Source organism: Pongo pygmaeus, chromosome 22 (assembly GCF_028885625.2).
Source record: "Pongo pygmaeus isolate AG05252 chromosome 22, NHGRI_mPonPyg2-v2.0_pri, whole genome shotgun sequence".
In the NCBI taxonomy this organism is placed as follows: domain Eukaryota; kingdom Metazoa; phylum Chordata; class Mammalia; order Primates; family Hominidae; genus Pongo; species Pongo pygmaeus.
The window spans coordinates 51,045,084-51,062,189 of NC_072395.2; the positions used below are offsets into that span (position 1 = coordinate 51,045,084).

General features: G+C 41.5%; 1 protein-coding gene across 1 annotated transcript in view; it reads left to right on the forward strand.

The window, feature by feature from the left end:
* Positions 1 to 9,045, forward strand: part of LOC129022559 (Down syndrome critical region protein 8) — a 35,195-nt gene extending 26,150 nt beyond the window's left edge. Inside the window, exons 3-4 of the mRNA XM_054468805.1 lie at positions 6,940 to 7,054; positions 8,834 to 9,045. Of these exons, the coding sequence (XP_054324780.1) occupies positions 6,940 to 7,054; positions 8,834 to 8,932 (214 nt within the window). The 3' untranslated portion in view covers positions 8,933 to 9,045. The remainder of the gene's footprint in view (positions 1 to 6,939; positions 7,055 to 8,833) is intronic.
* Positions 9,046 to 17,106: the final 8,061 nt, after the last annotated feature.

The window sequence follows — 17,106 nt, forward strand, 5'->3', positions numbered from 1 at the left end:
AGGTAGCAGAAGTAATCTGTTAGTGCAATTGAGTTTCACTCCTAATTCTTAGTGTCATTCTACAATTCTTTCTCAAGCCGTGACCTGTGATCACCTTGATCAGGGATTGGCAAACTACAGCTCATGGGTCAAACTCAGTGAGCTGCTTGTTTTGTACGAGCTGTGAGTGTCCACAAAAATGTTATTGGAATATAGCCATGCTTCTTCCTTGTCCCTATTTTCAAAGACCAGTTTTGTTCTATGACAGCAGAGTTGAGTAGTTGCGACAGAGACTGTATTTCCTGCAAAATCTAAAATATTTACTCTCTGACTCTTTACCAAAAAAAAAAAACCCAAAAAACAAACAAACAAAATTGCTAACTCCTGGTCTAGGTAGTGTGAGGTTCAGTTTCTGGCTCCAGCACTCACTAGTGGGGAGGCATTGTGCCAGTGCCATTCTCCTAGGAAGTGCTCCACATAGCAGCTATTGGCACACAAGTCATGTGGAGATGGAGAATCCTAAGGAAAAGAATGATCGACTTTGGATAAACTTATTGAACTTTTAAATTCTCACGGTATCCTGGTTATATAATTTCTGCACATATGGAATCTGCATCCTGAGTTTTTTTCTATACAGTTCCTGTTTGTACAAGTATCTTATATGTGCAGATGATGAAACAATGCCTTTAAGCAAATGCCTTTAAACAATGCCTTTAAACAATGCCTTGAGCAAAATGATGTATTTGAGTGAGTTTATTGTCAGTATTACCAAGCACAATGTTTGATTCCTGCTTTGGTAATGTCAGGAAGTGTGGCAGATGGTGGGGAGACAGAGGAGTCATTCAGGAAGAAGCCAGGAGCTCCCAGGATAAAAGAAGCAATTAAAATGCAACCCTTGGATGGGCTCAAATGCAGTCTGCCTCCTCTTCCTTACCACGGGCCAGATCCAGTCTTTCTTAATTGAAGGGGTCAAGCTAAAGTTCTTATCAACAAAAGTGATATCGCTTAAGGAAAATCATATTCCTTAGCTAATTTTAGGTGCTGTTTTGTGCTTCCTGTGTTACCAACCTTCTAAACAGTAAATAAGAGAACATTGCTGTCTATAAAAAAATCTTTTAGTTGTAGTGTCAACTTACAAAAGAATTGACAAAAAGGAGTGGAAGTTCTTTTAAGTCCTTGCCAGGCTGCAGAGCAGAGCTAGAAGAACATAAAGTCTTAATCCTTTCCCTGCTCTTTACCTTGGGGGTGGTGGATGTTTTTCAGGGCTCTGTGGGGGGCTGGCATGGTGTTTGGTCATGCTGACTGGGGAGCCAGATGATCTGTCTGAGCTCAGGTGTTGGCTTTGCCATGTACTCTGAACCGTCGAATCAACCCCTATTCCAGGATGGTTGATTTTATGTATCAACTTGGAGACGTTTTGGGATGAAATTAACATTTAAATTGATACACTAAGTAAAGTGCATTGCTCTTCATAATGTGGGTGGGCTTCATCTAATCAGCTGAAGGCCTGAGTACAACAAAAAGACCAGCTTCCCCGAGCAAGAGGAAATTCTTCAGCAATTGCCTTCAGAGTTCATCTGCACCATTGGCTCTCCTGGGTCTCCACCTGCCGGTCCACACTGAGACTTGGACTTGCCAGCCTCCATAATCACATGAGCCAATTCTTTATAATAAATTTATTTAAATACACGCACACACGCACACACACACATACACACACACAAGCATGTTTGATTTCTCTGGAGAATCCTGACAAGTTTAATTCTATGAATAGAGTAAAAGTCTCTGTTAACTTATAATAAAGTTCCTGTTCATTTTAAAATAAAAAAAGGTACTAATGGCCCCTGGGTTGAGTCCTTGACCATCATATGCACACGTGCTTTAACCCCAAACAGACAGCTTCACCCTTCTTTCTTGTACAGGCAAAATGGCTTCTCATCTTCGGAGTAGTCGAGAGCCTAGGTGCTGGATCCAGACTCCCTAGGTTCAAATCCGAGCTCTGTCACTTGGTAGCTTTGTGACCTTGGGTAAACCACTTACCTACTGTAGGCCTCAATTCTCTCATCTGTAAAATGGCAAAATAAGAATACTCACCACATACGATTATTGTGAAAAGTAATGACTTAATGCAAGTAAAGCGCTTAACAAATTATCTGGCACTCAGTAAGTGCTTGTCCCACTTAGAATAGACCTGGTTTGTCTGCAGTGATGAAACATCAGTCTGCTCAGAACTTGGCTAGAAATGCTTAAGTAGTTGAGTGGAGCCTTAAAAGAAGCAAGTAAAAAAAAATTGTGCTATGTGCCTGAAGGAGGGAGAAATGAAATCCTTGGCAAATAGAATGAATAATTTCCCCAGTTACTATTATTAATACGTATTATGTGGCTAGCTTCACCTTGTTTTCTTGCTCAGGGAAAATAATTTCTTTGAATATTGGATTGATGCTTCTATCAAAAAGCATCTTCTCTGTCCTGTTTAACAGAGAAAACATGGCTCCCCTCCTCCAGTAGTTAAAGCCCTGAGCTGGGTCCTCCAGTGCCCAAGCAGATAGCATTTAGTATCTTGGGCTGTTATCAAGGAGCTTCTTTATAGAAGCAATTACACCTTCGGTGGTTGGGGGTGGGGGAAATAGTTAAAATGCAAATGTATCAGTATTTACTAGTTTTTGGAGCTCACGTCTCGCGCATTTCATTCTGAACTTTTTGCTCAATGCCTCTGAAATCACCCTTGCTAATTTAGGCCCCTCGGAAATAATTCCACCAAGGCAGAAAATTGGCAGTCGAAGAAGTTTCATTGGCCTTTAGATCATTTTCTTTCTTAACTTGTAATTTTCTGTTGCTTTCTGTTCTCCACTGACTTTTCATTTGTCCATTATATTACATGTGTAGTGGCAACCTCGATTTTGATACATGATCTACACTCACTTAGCAAGAGTTGATCCATTATGTGGACCGCTTCTGGGAATATGTGGACTGTGTCTGTCAATTTAAGAATGCTGTATATGGACACATAATGGGTATTATAAATAAGTTTTAAAAACCTATGCACACAGATAATGCACTTCAGGGACACTTTAAATGGATTTTCCTTGTTTTTAGCTGAATCCCCAATAAGAGTCTAGGTATATTATGGGTAAGTGATCTGTGCCCTTGATAACCTTAAAATTTGGAATTTTTGTACTGAATAAGATTCATGCTAAGCATTTAAGGGCGGTCTATTGGATTCATGGCAAGTGTTATCTATTGGATTCATAAGATGGATCTTGGGGAACTTTTTATAAATAGATAATCCCATGTGCTATACCTGTGAGATTCCTAGAGCATAGAGATAATCGCTTTCATCATTGCCATTTATAAATGTGAAGAAAGTCAGAAAACTCAGTGAGGAGCCTTAAAGAACGTCTAGGCACCCAACTCTTGATGCATACAAGCTACCCAGTGTAAGAATGTGCATCTTATGAATACTGAATATTCAGCATTGGTTGAAAGTTGTGTGGGATAATCATGTGATAGTGGGAGGAGGATGGCGTTTATTATTTGTAAATATGATATTTAATGCAACCCAAGTTTTAATTTTAAAGCATTTCTCATTAGTACATCTTCATATGAAATTTGAATAGTATGAAATCAATTATGCAGAGGAAAAGTACTTGACTATTGATAGGAAAAAGGAATGCTATATTAGGAGTCAGGAGATGTAGCTGAGTACATACTCAATCTGTGACTTTCAACAAACAATTTTTCCTCTCAAAGCCTCAGTCTCCTAGATTGTAAAATGAAAGAATGACACTGGATCCTGTTTCTAGGTTCCTTTGTACTTTCAAAATCTTTAAGAATCTTTTGTTGTTGTTGTTGACAAAAGGATTTAAAGAGTAGGGACAAGTGACCATCCATAAGTGGTGAAAAGAAAAGTTAACCCAAGAGATACATAAAGTGGGGAAGCAGCAGAGTTAGAGTTGGAGAAACCAGGGAGTGAAGTTGAGGGGTGCCATGTTCACTCTAGATGACTCTTGAAGGGTCGGTTTCTCTTCTGTAAAATAGAGACCATAGCTCAGAGGTTTGTTATAAGGATTAAATGAGATAATGCATAAAGCATGCTTCCCGGAATAAAGAATCATGGGAGTGAATAAGGAAGAAAGGAGATGGAGGAAGAGGAGGGAGAGAAAATGACTTAGAAAATGTGTGATTAACTAAGTAATTAATCCTTCCAAAACTTTTACATTCAGCCAAAGCACATTTGTGCATACAACTCTCATTTGTCTACCTTGGAATAATCAATTTTGTGAGTTATTCACAGAAGATGAGTGAACTCAGCCAGGTTTTCTAATACTCTGCTACCTTCTTGTTCACCTATTTTCTGACTAGGAGGCATGTAACTCAAGTTTTCATCAGCCTAAGCCCAACCACATTTTGGAGGCATGTCTGCGTCACAAATTATCTTGGGCTTTCAAAAACCAAAAATAAACCACTTTACCAAAAATCAGTGCCACTCCATCACTTTGGTTTCTCTGTGCCTTGTGCACCATTATTGGCATGAGGAGTTGTGAGCTAACTGTGCCACATTTTCAGGAGCCTTTGTGCCATCCTGTTTCAGCCCTTGACAGGTGCTCCTGCGGGGTTCTCCAGCTTTCCTTTTGATTTCCCCAGGATATTATCATTGTGGCTGGTCAAGGGAGGGGACATCCTGAGAAAATCAGCTAACAGTTCCTCCTGGAAAATTCAAGCTCTCTGATTAGAGGGGCAAGAAATCCAATTGATATGTATTTAAGCACTTTTTATAGAATTCCCGCTATGTGCCAGGTGCACATAGTTCCTAGGTAATGGGATGCAGCAGCCAACTAGCTGACCAAGTCCTCTTGAAGCTAACATTTTAGTGGAGAATGTAGATAACCCCTCAAAAAATTAATAAAGAAGAAATAAAATTTTTGATAATGGGATGTATTATGAAGAAAAATAAAAGCAGGGGAAGGGGCACTGAAAGTGATGGGGTGGTCTGGAAAGGTCGATCTGAGGAGGTGATTTTTGAGATCTGAATGAAGTGGGAGAACAAGCCATGGGGAGGGATAGAGAAAAAGCAATGGAGGCACAGAAAATATTAAATACACAGTGGGTGGAAACTAACAATTAACTTGGCCAATGCAGCTGGAACAGGGTAATGGTTGAAGGACGGAGCCCATTCAGGTAGGCAAAGGTTGGAGTTTCAAGACCTTGTCGGCTAAAGTAAGGGGTTTGGATCTTATCAGAATTGAGATGGTAATCTATTGAATGGTTTTGAGTTGGAGAATGATGCAACTTATTTGCATATTAACAAGATTACTCTGACTAATATATTGATAACAGACTGTCATGGGACCAGAGTGGAAGCTGGTTAGTAGATGACTGAAACTGTTTAGGAGAGAGAAGACCGTGCATTTCACTAGAGTAGTTACAGCAGGGGTAGCATAGAATAATGGGATTCAGTACATATTTTGGAGAAAAATCCAGCCTGACTTTTCGCTGTGTTTATGTGGGATGTAAAGGGAAAGAAGGAGTCAAGGATAACTGCTAGGTTTCTGTTTTTAGCGACTGGGTAAATGGTGGTGGTGTTAACTGAGGAGATGAGGTGCTGTATCAGTGAGGACTCATGCAGGAAAAAAGGAACCACTCCAGGTGTATTAAGTATGAAGTGGTTTAATAAAGGGAATCAAGTGCTTTCAAAAGCATTGGATTAGCTGAGGAAACACAGCTTAGAGAAGGTGCCCAGTAGTATTTAGTTCTGCTGTCACTGCTTGGGCCAGTGAATTCAGAAGTTGTTGCTACCACTCAGATTAGGAAAGTAAAGGAAACTAGTGCTGCCCTACAGCACTGAGAAGAGTAACTGGAATGGATCACCCAGAAGCTACCGCAAAAACTCTTGTCTGCCAAAGCTTTCATGTCCTACATTGATGCATGGGGAAGAAGAATATGTTCTGTGCTCTTTCATCTTTGAAATCTCTCACTAGTGCACCTCGTTAGCAGAATACAGCTGCAACCAGAAACTGAAAGGCAGAAGAGTCTGACAGATAAAGTTTCCAGCCTTTCAGCTGACATTGCAAAAGAAGGCATATAACACAGGACAGAGGAGAGCAATAGAATCTTGTAGGCTAAGGGGGAGATAATAAAACATTTGTATTGTTATGTCATAAATCTGTGTGTCTATTGGACACTCAAGCAGAGGTGTCAAGTAGAAAGTAGAATACACAAGTCTAGGAATCATGGGAAAGGTCAAGGATGGAAATATAAACTGGGGAGCCATTAGAACATAAATGGTAATTAAAGGCATGCAAGTAGAGAGTATTACCTAAGGAATAAGTGTAGATAGAGAAAGGTCTTAGAACTGAGCTCCATATGCTTCTGGAAAAACTTGGACATTGGGGAAATTAGGAAGCACTTCTAGGGTTAAAAAGACTGAAGGCCATGCATGGTGGCTCACACCTGTAATCCCAGCACTTTGGGAGGCTGAGGCGGGTGGATTACTGGAGATCAGGAGTTCAAGATCAGCCTGACCAACATGGTGAAACCCTGTCTCTACTAAAAATACAAAATTAGCCAGTCATGGTGGCATATACCTATAATCCCTGTTGCTTGGGAGGCTGAGGCAGGAGAATGACTTGAACCCGGGAGGCGGAGGTTGCAGTGAGCCGAGATCGTGCCATTGCACTCCAGCCTGGGCAAAAAGAACAAAACTCCATCTGAAAAAAAAAGAACAAAAAGGACTGAAGTTGGGACTGGGACCTGAAAGAAGCTCAGACAAATGGCTTACATATTGCAGTCAAGACTACAAGAGGGCTTAGAGGTCAGGAAGAAGAGGAGATGCCAGTCAATGCAACTGACAAGGTGGGAGAATAATCTACAGAGTATGGTCCCCTGAAAGTCAAATGTCAAATACTAATGAGAGTTGTTTGTGTTGTTTTTGTTTTTGCTTTTGTTTTTGTTTTGAGACAGTCTCTTTCTGTCACCTAGGCTGGAGTGCAGTGGTTCAATCACGGATCACTGCAGCCTCCACCTCCCGGTTCAAGAAATTCTCATGCCTCAGCCTCCCGAGCAGCTGGGATTACAGGTGTGTTCCACCATGCCTGGCCTGATGAGAGTTTTTGTTTTTGTTTTTTAAATTAAATTAAATTAAATTTTACATTCTGGGATACATGTGCAGGATGTGCAGATTTGTTACATAGGTAAACGTGTGCCATGGTGGTTTGCTACACCTATCAACCCATCACCTAGGTATTAAGCCCAGCATGCATTAGCTATTTATCCTGATGCTCTCCCTCATTTCAGCCCCTTGCTGACAGACCCCAGTGTGTGTTTTTCCCCTCCTTGCGTCCATGTACTCTCATTGTTTAGCTGCCACTTGTAAGTGAGAACATATGGTGTTTGGTTTCCTGTTCCTGTATTAGTTTGCTGAGGATGATGGCGTCCAGCTCCATCCATGTCCCTACAAGGGACATGATCTCATTCCTTTATATGGCTTCATAATATTCCATGGTGTATATGTACACACTTTCTTTATCCAGTCTATCACTGATGGGCATTTGGGTTGATTCCATGTCTTTGCTATTGTGAATAGTGCTGCAGTGAACATATGCATGCATGTATCTTTATAATAGATTAATTTCTATTCCTTTGGGTATATACTCAGTAATGGGATTGCTGGGTCAAATGGTATTTCTGGTTCTAGGCCTTGGAGGAATTGCCACCATGTCTTCCACAATGGTTGAACTAATTTACCTTCCCATCAGCAGTGTAAAAGCATTCCTATTTCTCCACAGCCTTGCCAGCATCTGTTGTTTCTTGACTTTTTAATAATCGCCATTCTGACTGGCGTGAGATGGTATCTCATTGTGGTTTTGATTTGCATGTCTCTAATGCTCAGTGATGAGAGTTTTAAGAAGATGGAGTATGAGAGTTCAACACTGTATTTGGCCAGATGGAAGCTGTAGGACACCTTAAGCAGAGTAGTCTTCAAAATCTTGAATGAAGTGGATGGAGGTGGGTATAGAGAATGTGCAGTGAGCAAATAAAGAGAGAATTTACACAATTCTTTGGACTCATTGTGATGTAATATAAAGAGAGCAGAAAAAAAGAGCAGCAGTTGGAAATGATGTAGAATCTGGGGAGAGACCTTTTAAAGAAAGGTGATATCAAGGCTTGTTTGTGGACTGAGAACGATGTGTGATCTTGGAAGTCAGCTTGAGAATGGAGCAGTCAAGACACAAATTGGTTGGCAGGTCATGATCAACATGAGAGGAATCTCTATCCTGCTTCCAGGCTATCCTTGGCACTGTGATTTTTAATAAAATTATGCACTGACTTTGCATTCAAAGAAATTACTGGACAGTCAAAATATTCACACATATGCAAAAATTGAGGAGCAGTTTCCCATAAAATGTAAGCAAGAATAATAGTTATTTTATGTTATTTCTGTAAGTGTTAGTGGCAGTAAGTAAAGAATGAATTGTAAAATTGTGACAGGGAAGGTAGAGGAGTGCTTTTTGAAACCTATTTTCCATTAGATCTTAAAGAAAGTTGAGAACATAAATTTGTGGAGAAGTGAGGGTGAATATTCTTAAGGGAGGCAGAAGCAAGGTTTAATAACAATGCAGAACAAGGGATCAGCAAAACCTGTTGAAAATGTCAGAAAACTTAGGGGAAGCTGGAGCAGAGGGTTAGAGTTGGGAGACCTGAGTGAGGGTCTTGGCTTTCACTCAGTGGGCAGTCAGGATCCACCTAATGTGGAATAACCATGGGGTTCTGGAATGGGCTGATACAGTGACACATTTGCCCATATTAGTGGATCCATGAATCATTTTCTACAAAGTCATCTTGTTTTGTTTTTCAGACAAACCTTGGAAATCAAGAAAGTTCTGGAATGATGAAGCTGTTCATGCCAAGACCGAAAGTGCTGGCCCAGTATGAGTCCATTCAGTTCATGCTGTGACAATTTTCTTGGAACTCCTTTTTATTGTTAGTTCTCATTTGTTTCCATATTTAGTGAACGTACATTTAATTGCAAAGCTGTCATTAATAAAAATTCTTATAGTATCTCACTGCACAAACATCTTTCGTGTGTGCTAGGCATTTTCAAAAGCGGAATCATTCTGTATCTGATTTGCATCATCTTATTTAAACCAAGACAGTATTGGCCATACTATCTACCAAAACAGGCTGTAAGAAATTACAGTAATTTTTGCAGCTATAGGGTAACAATCTATCTCTTCTGGGTTTCCAGAAAGTGTTCTGCTCTATCTGATTTTAAGAAAACTGGGATATTGGTGGGAGGATAGTAGTTGGGAAATGCTTCTAGGATTAAGAGGATTGAAGTTGAGACTGGAGGTAAGCTTAAAGGAATGGCTGAAGTATCCCATCAAGACATCATAATGTCATTAGAATGACCATGTTCTCTTGTGAATCCTCACCAATGGTATAGAATCCTTTGATTTCAATTTCTACCACTCTGGGAAACCCCTAGGCTTGTGCTCCTGGTGCATCAGCCCATTTCATGGTACGTTGAAGCATGCCTCCCTGTGGGATTGCTGGATTCCCAACCCAGTGAGGTAATGACCAAGCAGCGTCTTCAGAGGAAGGATAGCTGTACAGCGTGGTGAAGGAGTCAATGAGAAGGTAATTGGTGCTTCATCTTTTCTTATTTTCTGTAAAGTAGGGGAATATGAGTCTTCCACCACGTGCTTTTATGTTTGTTTGTTTGTTTGCAAGCAATCAAAATTCTTTAAGCTTCTTGGAGGATGGGATTTTCTAGAAACTGAAATTTTTAGGGGTGGTTGGGGTCTAAGCAATCCAGAGAAATATGGATGCAAGCTCAGGGGAAAAGGTGAAAGGTGCTAAGGAGGAGGTAGAATAGTCTTATAAAGAAAAGGCACACACATACATGCACACACACACTGAGACTCACACAATCTTGTTAAAAAACATTACAGCAAACTGGAGTTCTTAAATCCCCAGTGCATAGAGCTTTGGGAGGGTAATTCTGTTAACTTAAAGAGAAAGGGTAGTCTTCTGTAATGAATGCAGTTCTTGTGCATACTCAGCTACTGTGCTCTAATAATGTCTTACTGAGCTTGAGGATCTGTCAGGCAAAATATGCTGATCTTCTGTACCCTGGGAACTTTCTCCAAGTGAGGTCACACTGCTGCCCAGCTCAGTTCTAGGACTGCTCTGGTGATGCGATTTTATTCCATGTCCGGTGATTTAGAAAACACAGAGTTTTGAGTTTGGGTTCCTTCTAATGAATCTATTAGTGGTTGTGGTGGGTTTCGTTGATTTCTTCCTGATGATTTGTCTTCTCTTTAAGACTGGTGCTATTTGCGGTTTAGTGATATGTACTTGTAAGGATTTGGGTCTGATGTTTGGTCCATCAGCCAGATCATCTGCAGTTTGGGATTCTTAGTAATCTAAGACCCAATGTCTGACCCCTTCTGACCTCATTCTGTACATGCTGTTTAGTTACAGTATGAGTTTGGTCCTTAAACGTTCCAACAGCCACTGGGCTTTCAACAAATGTAAGTGAATGAAAGACAAATCTTTCATGTGCAGATTTGCCTGTCTAAAACACAGAGTTAAAAACACCTCTCATTACCTCCTTAAAATTATATGCTTGGCCTCCTTTGAAGCCAAGGTATGGCTTTTTCAAGCCAGTTGCCCTGTGACATGAGAGGTCAGCACCTTTCTGAAGACGGTTCTCACTACTGCTACACCTTGTGCTGCTGAAAGCAGCAGGAGCTCTGCGGGTGAGTGTGATTTCTCTGTAGCTGCCCAAGGCAGGGCCCTGTATCCTATGGTTGCTCAGGGGGACTCTTGGGCAGGAGATGCCTGCAGATCAGCTTTGTAGTGACCTCCACCATCCTGGTCTCAGCCATTTTTCCTTGGCACCATCCAGGCCGAGCTTAATGCAGCAAGGACCAAGATGTCCTCATCCTCAAGCATGCCTGCCTCATGCAAATAGAGTGAAGCCGGCTCATTTCCAGCATTTTCTTTCTGACATTAAATGTTTTTCTGGCAGTAGGTTTAATATTACTCTAGGCAAAACCCTAGGGTTTTACACAAATCATTTATCATTTGGACGTAATTGTCACCATTTAAGTACCTCCGGTTTCTACATTATTGAATGAGACACTGTGGCCCTCACCCTTCCATCAGGATGGATTGGGTGAAGGGTCTTATCTAAAATTCCCAGTGCGCTCTAATTGTCAATCAACAATTCAAATTAAACAAGTGACCTCCACTACCTACAGGATAGACTTGGTGCAAGTCTAGTTTTAGTGTGAAAAGCAATTTCCATATAGACATAGACCATAAAGGGGGCTCCTGTAAGGGTCTGAACAATAGGTCATTGTGTGTGACTAGAAAAGTGGGGAGAAAAAAACAGAAATCTCCCTATGGGTGCAGTGTTTTTAGTTTTATAGAAAGAGAAAAACAACTCTTGTTGAATCAAATCATCAGGCACAAAAAACAAATGCTGCCAGAGTAATTATCCCTGGAAAAACTCAGTCCTGAGGGCTCTCCACGCCATAGGTTTCCTGGTGCCACCTGCAGCTCATCCCAAGAAAGGGTTGGAGATGCATCAGGAGCCTTCAGCAAAGGGGAAACACTGTGCAGCAGGGCTGACTTGGTAAAGAGGCACCCCCAGAGGAATGCGAGGTGCAGCTTCTCTCCCTTTCCTTCTTGGCATGTGCTGAGAGCCCATGACCCCAGGATCTTTCTGCGATCCTTCCCCTCAGGTTGCTTAGACAAGGAACTTAACTGCACTTCAACTACTGAACAGTAGAATGGGGTCCTAATTGTAACCCTGTCACGGATTTTGAAGGATTTAATGAGACAATCCATGGGAAATGCTTAGCACACAGTATGCCCCCAAGTCAGTGAAGTTGCTTCCATTCCCAACCTCGGTCTTCAGTCCCTGGTCATCTCACAAGCAACTAAGGACTCAACATTAATTCAAGGGACAGATCTGATTGCAGGGGCCTCCAAGACGAGGGAAGGTCCTCTTGGCCACTAGGGGGCACTAACTACATGGAAAACAAGCATTGAATTTCGGGGACTCGCTCCACTGCCCTGCAATGTAAATCCTGTAACTCATTTAATTTTCTTGGAGCAAAGTTTGGGAATGGTTGATGCAGATGGTGCTATTTCTGCTTGGGAAGGTGGTTACACTTACATATCAAACGAAGAAACTTTTCTTAGCTCCTCCCTGTGACTCACCAGCTCCAGCTATTATGAACTCATACTTTAAAATATTTTTTTCTATTCAGCCCCATTTACTTTCAGTCCTCTTTCTTCTGTATTCTCCAATTCCTGGAAAAATAGACAATATCCTTAGTTGTGTGGAAGAGGAAGAAGAGTTATGTAGAAGAAAGAAGCGTCCTTACTGTAAAATGTTTCTGACTTTTTGAGCCAACCACGTCTGGATCAGATTTTTCCATCTAGAGTCATACCTTTTCATAGCCTTTTAAACCTGGCTCATGAGAGGAAAGAGAGAGTGCAATGTCCCTGAGATATCTAGGAAACCATGGAGAATTTGTTATCAGAATTAACCCTTATTGTTTTGAAAGTAACTAGATCCTAGGAAGCATGAGATACCACGGGCTTCCCAGAACCCATAGCAGGTGAGAAAGAACTGGAATACAGGGTGAGGTGTGATGAATTGAACTGCTTTTCGTGGAACACAGAATACAGCCAAGGTATAAAAGCTGTTCCCCAGAGGGGAAAAATGTACACTGGCCAATGAGGGTGCATCCAAGAACCTGTAGGCTTTCTTGGGCATTGATTAAAGTAATATGCCAGGCATCACCTGCTTGAGAATTACTAGAGATGTTTGTCAAACCCCCAGGTTTTGAGCCCTAGCTCAGAGCTCTGGAATTAGACTATCTTGATGTACATCTCAGAAATATGCAACTACTTTGAGGTGGTTTTACATTTCCTAAAATTTAAGAACAGTTGCTCTAGAAGATAATAATTCTACCTCCACTGACACTGGAAATACATGTAAGGATGGCTCTGCATGTCCTTCATCACAGCAAGTTGACATTTTCTAGAATCAGTGAAAGGAATTATTGCTATAAAAAAATCCAGTCCAACAATAAAGCCCCAGATGATCAGAACTGTTCATCCCGAAACTCTTCATGTCCCAGAATTGCACATGGTGTCTGGGACACCTGCTGGAGTGGATTCCTGTGATCGGTGACCTCCCAGTTTGTGTGCCAACAGGGCCTAGAGCTGCAGGCAATGCAGTTGCTACATGGTATCTCAATGTCAAGAATCAACAGTTCCATGGAGCCAAGAGGGTGCAGGTTGGCAGTGGTGGGGTGGGGGGATCTGTTTGCAAGACGGTGTCATGGAGCCTTTCTCTGGCATTGAAGGAACAAAGACACAAGGGCACAAAGGACATGGCACTTTGTGCTGCTGGCACTGTTTCTACATTGAATGACCTCCCCAGGAAATCCCCACTGAAACACAAGGTGAGTTTTGCCAGATTTAAACAAGATAATTCCAATGAGTTTATCAGGAAGTGGAAATGGAGAGCTACATTGGAAATCTGTTTTCAGACATCCTGTGTCCATTTCTGTTTCTGGAAACCACTTCTAGATGAACCTTGGACTCAGTTCATCTTCCCTTTGCTCTACATTCTCTGATTTTCAAGCAATAAAACCAACAAGGTTGTATTTCGCTGGACAAGACCCTCACCTATCAGCAGAAACAGAAAAGCAAATCCTCCTCCGAAACACTCAGCAGCTTGGGGAAGTGGCCCATTGGATGCCTTCTCCTAGGGCTGTACTGTGAGAAAATGTCTTTCATTTCATCTACCGAATGCTCAAAGTTACTTCTCATTGAGAAGAAATCATAGATTTGACAAAACTGTGAGTGAACACTAAAGAACCTGTCTTCTGGAACGTACCTGTGAGGTGAATCTTTTAGAAAGATTCACCTACCCTCTCAAGGAAAGGAACTCATGTTTGATGTGTGGACTGGTGGGATGCAGGGCAGGCTTCATCAGTTTGCGACTTGTGCCACTGCACAGGGGCCCATGCTCAGAAGAGCTTTGCGCTTGGTTTAATGCCCTGATGGCACCATCCTGAAATTCTTTTTTCTTTTTTGGTTTTTTGAGATAGAGTCTCATTCTGTCACCCAGGCTGGAGTGCAGTGGTGCCATCTTGGCTCACTGCAACCTCCGCCTCCTGGGTTCAAGCAATTCTCCTGCCTCAGCCTCTCGAGTTGCTGGGACTACAGGCCTGCATCATCACGCCCGGCTAGTTTTAGTATTTTCAGTGGAGACGGGGTTTTGCCATGTTGCTCAGGCTGGTCTCAAACTCCTGACCTCAAGTGATCTGCCTGCCTCGGCCTCCCAAAATGCTGGGATTACAGGTGTGAGCCACCGCGCCCAGCTGGCCATCCTAAATTCTTAATACTGTGTAAACAAGGGTCCTGCATTTTCATTTTGTCCTGGGCTCCACAAATTACACAGCTTGTCCTGGTAGGACTGCATGGCAGGATTTGGAGAGCTCTGGATTTAAAATTGGCAGTCTTGAATCAGATCCCGCTCTTCTACTTAGTAACTGTCATCTTAGACAAGTGATAGCATCCTCCCTCCCAGCCTGAGTTCTCTCATCTACAAAACAGAATTGCTAAACCTTTCTGGTGGGATTGTTGTTAAGAGTGAGTGAGTTCACCTGGCTTATACAGCTAGCCTTGACCCTGGCATGAAGTCATGAAATGCAAATAATTTGTACTCAATTTAAGTAAATTGCATGTTGTTCTTGAAATATATGGTACCTGCAATTTAATACAACAAAATATGTATTTCTTGAGTTGCTCTTACATGTACTATGCAAAAGTTCATATTTACAATGCATTATCATGGCTAAATCATAAATATGGGAAAGTCAGTTAAATAAGACTTTAAGAGAAGAACCCAAGTCTAGGCACCTAACACTTATGAGGCATTTCTCATTGAGAAACCGGATTATCTTTTATAGCCTCTGGAGACTCAGAGCCTATCCCAGGTTCTTACACATCCAAGAACAAATGTGTCCTGAGCAGATGAATGAAAGAGTAAATGGACCCCTCAGGAAAAGAGCGTTTTCAACACCCTGAATTAACCTCTCAATATTCTTCTAACAAGAAAAAGTGTTAGGACGCTGGGGCCTTAACATTAGCTTTCCTACTCACTGAGTGATCTTGACAAGTTACCTAAACTTTTATTTATGTATTTATTTTTGAGACAGGATCTCACTCTGTCACCCAGGCTGGAGTGCAGTGGCAGGATCACAGATCACTGCAGCCTCGACCTCCCTGAGCTCAGATGATCCTCCCACATCAGCCTCCCAAGTAGCTGGGACTACAGGGACACCCTACCATGCCGAGCTAATTTTCTTTTTTTTGGAGATGGGTCTTTGCCATATTGCCCACACTGGTCTCAAACTCCTGGGCTTAAGTGATCCATCCACCTTGGCCTCCCGAAGTGATGGGACTATAGGCATGAGCTACTGTGCCTGGCCATCCTAAACATTTGGACTTCAGATTCATTATTTGTGAAATGGAAAGTGAAGTCATCATAAAATCTCTTTCACTGTATTGGAAGGAAGATTAAATAAACTTATAATAGGTGAACACTTTTTGTAAACGCTACAGTGGTGTACAAATGGGATGTGTTAACTTTATATACTGTTGTTGTCAGTCCAGTGATTCCCAAAAGGTGACCAGGGAATCCTAGCTCCTCAGGGATAACAAACAAACCCAGTATCCTTTTTATCCTCAGGACTTATCAGAGCCTTTGATGTGCTAATGAGCACCGGAACTCTGGAAAAGAGGAACATGGTTTGTGGCATTTCCCAAATACATTTGTCCAGAATCTTTTCTCAGAGAACTCCTTAAAGGATTCGTGTTTTACTGGGGCACCCACTGGAAAACACTGGGCTATCATGTGGACTGGGCCTACATGCGTTCATTTGGTAGACATGGTGCCCTGCTCACCCATCCTCTTCAGCCTCTCTCCCTTGTCATTCAGACACTGCTTTCCTGAAGAGTAGCAATGAGGAGATGGGAGAAAGTAGATTATCTGTTTCTTAGCTGGCTCTTTACCTCTCAAATAACCTTCCTCTTTGGGGCATTTTTGCACAGTTCTCTCTAGATTTAATGCATTGAGGGCAAAATAATTAACCCAAGACTGATTGCTACAGTTATTATTATTGTTCTCCTCCTCCTCGTCCTCCTCCTTTTCCTCCTCCTTCCTCTTTCTCTTCTCCTCCTCCATGTCTTCCAACTTCTCCTTCTACTCCTGCTTCTCCTTCTTCTCCTTCTTCTTCATCTCTGTCTTTTTCTTCTCTTCTTCCTCCTGCTTCTTTTTTTTTAAACTCAACTATGTGATGATTTCTTCTTTTACAACAATTTTATTGTCATAGTTTGCCATAGTTTACAAATTTTCAATGAAATATAAACCTTAAAATTTAAAATATTGCTCTAAGAATTTTTAAAAATAGAGTCATCTTTAAGTGCAAACGGCCATATTATTCAAATTCAATTTTGAAGTTTATGTTTGTACCTTTCCTGGGGTTAGGGGCCATTTTAGAACATGGTAATCGTGGACAGTATCTGATGGTACCGGTGGCCATTTCAATAGCTGTTACCTGCAAATTCAACAAGTATAGGATACCTGTCTCCTTCTTGGGACTTTCATGGCATACCCCTTTTCCCAATAATGCTGTGTGGTAAAAAATAATAATAATAATAATGCTGTGAGGTTCAGAGAGACTGAATAACTATCAAAAATCATGTAAAAAAGATATATGACAGAGTTACTATTTGAACAAAGGTTTTTAGACTCCCAGGTATTCCCTGCAAAGAGAAGGTATGAGGAACAACCCCGTTTGTCTCTGTGACCCCACAGCAGCCTCTGGGCCCCCACTTTCTGATTCTTCCTCCTATTCCTTTTTGTCTTTGATCTGCTTCTATTTCTCCTCTCCCTTTTCGTCTTGTCTTTTATCTGATCCATGTCAATCGTGCTCTCCAAGATGAACAACCTATGATCCCTCGATTGTTGACAACCTGAGAACATTTCTTGCCCTACCCAGGACAGAAGGAAATGACATAAAGAAAAACATT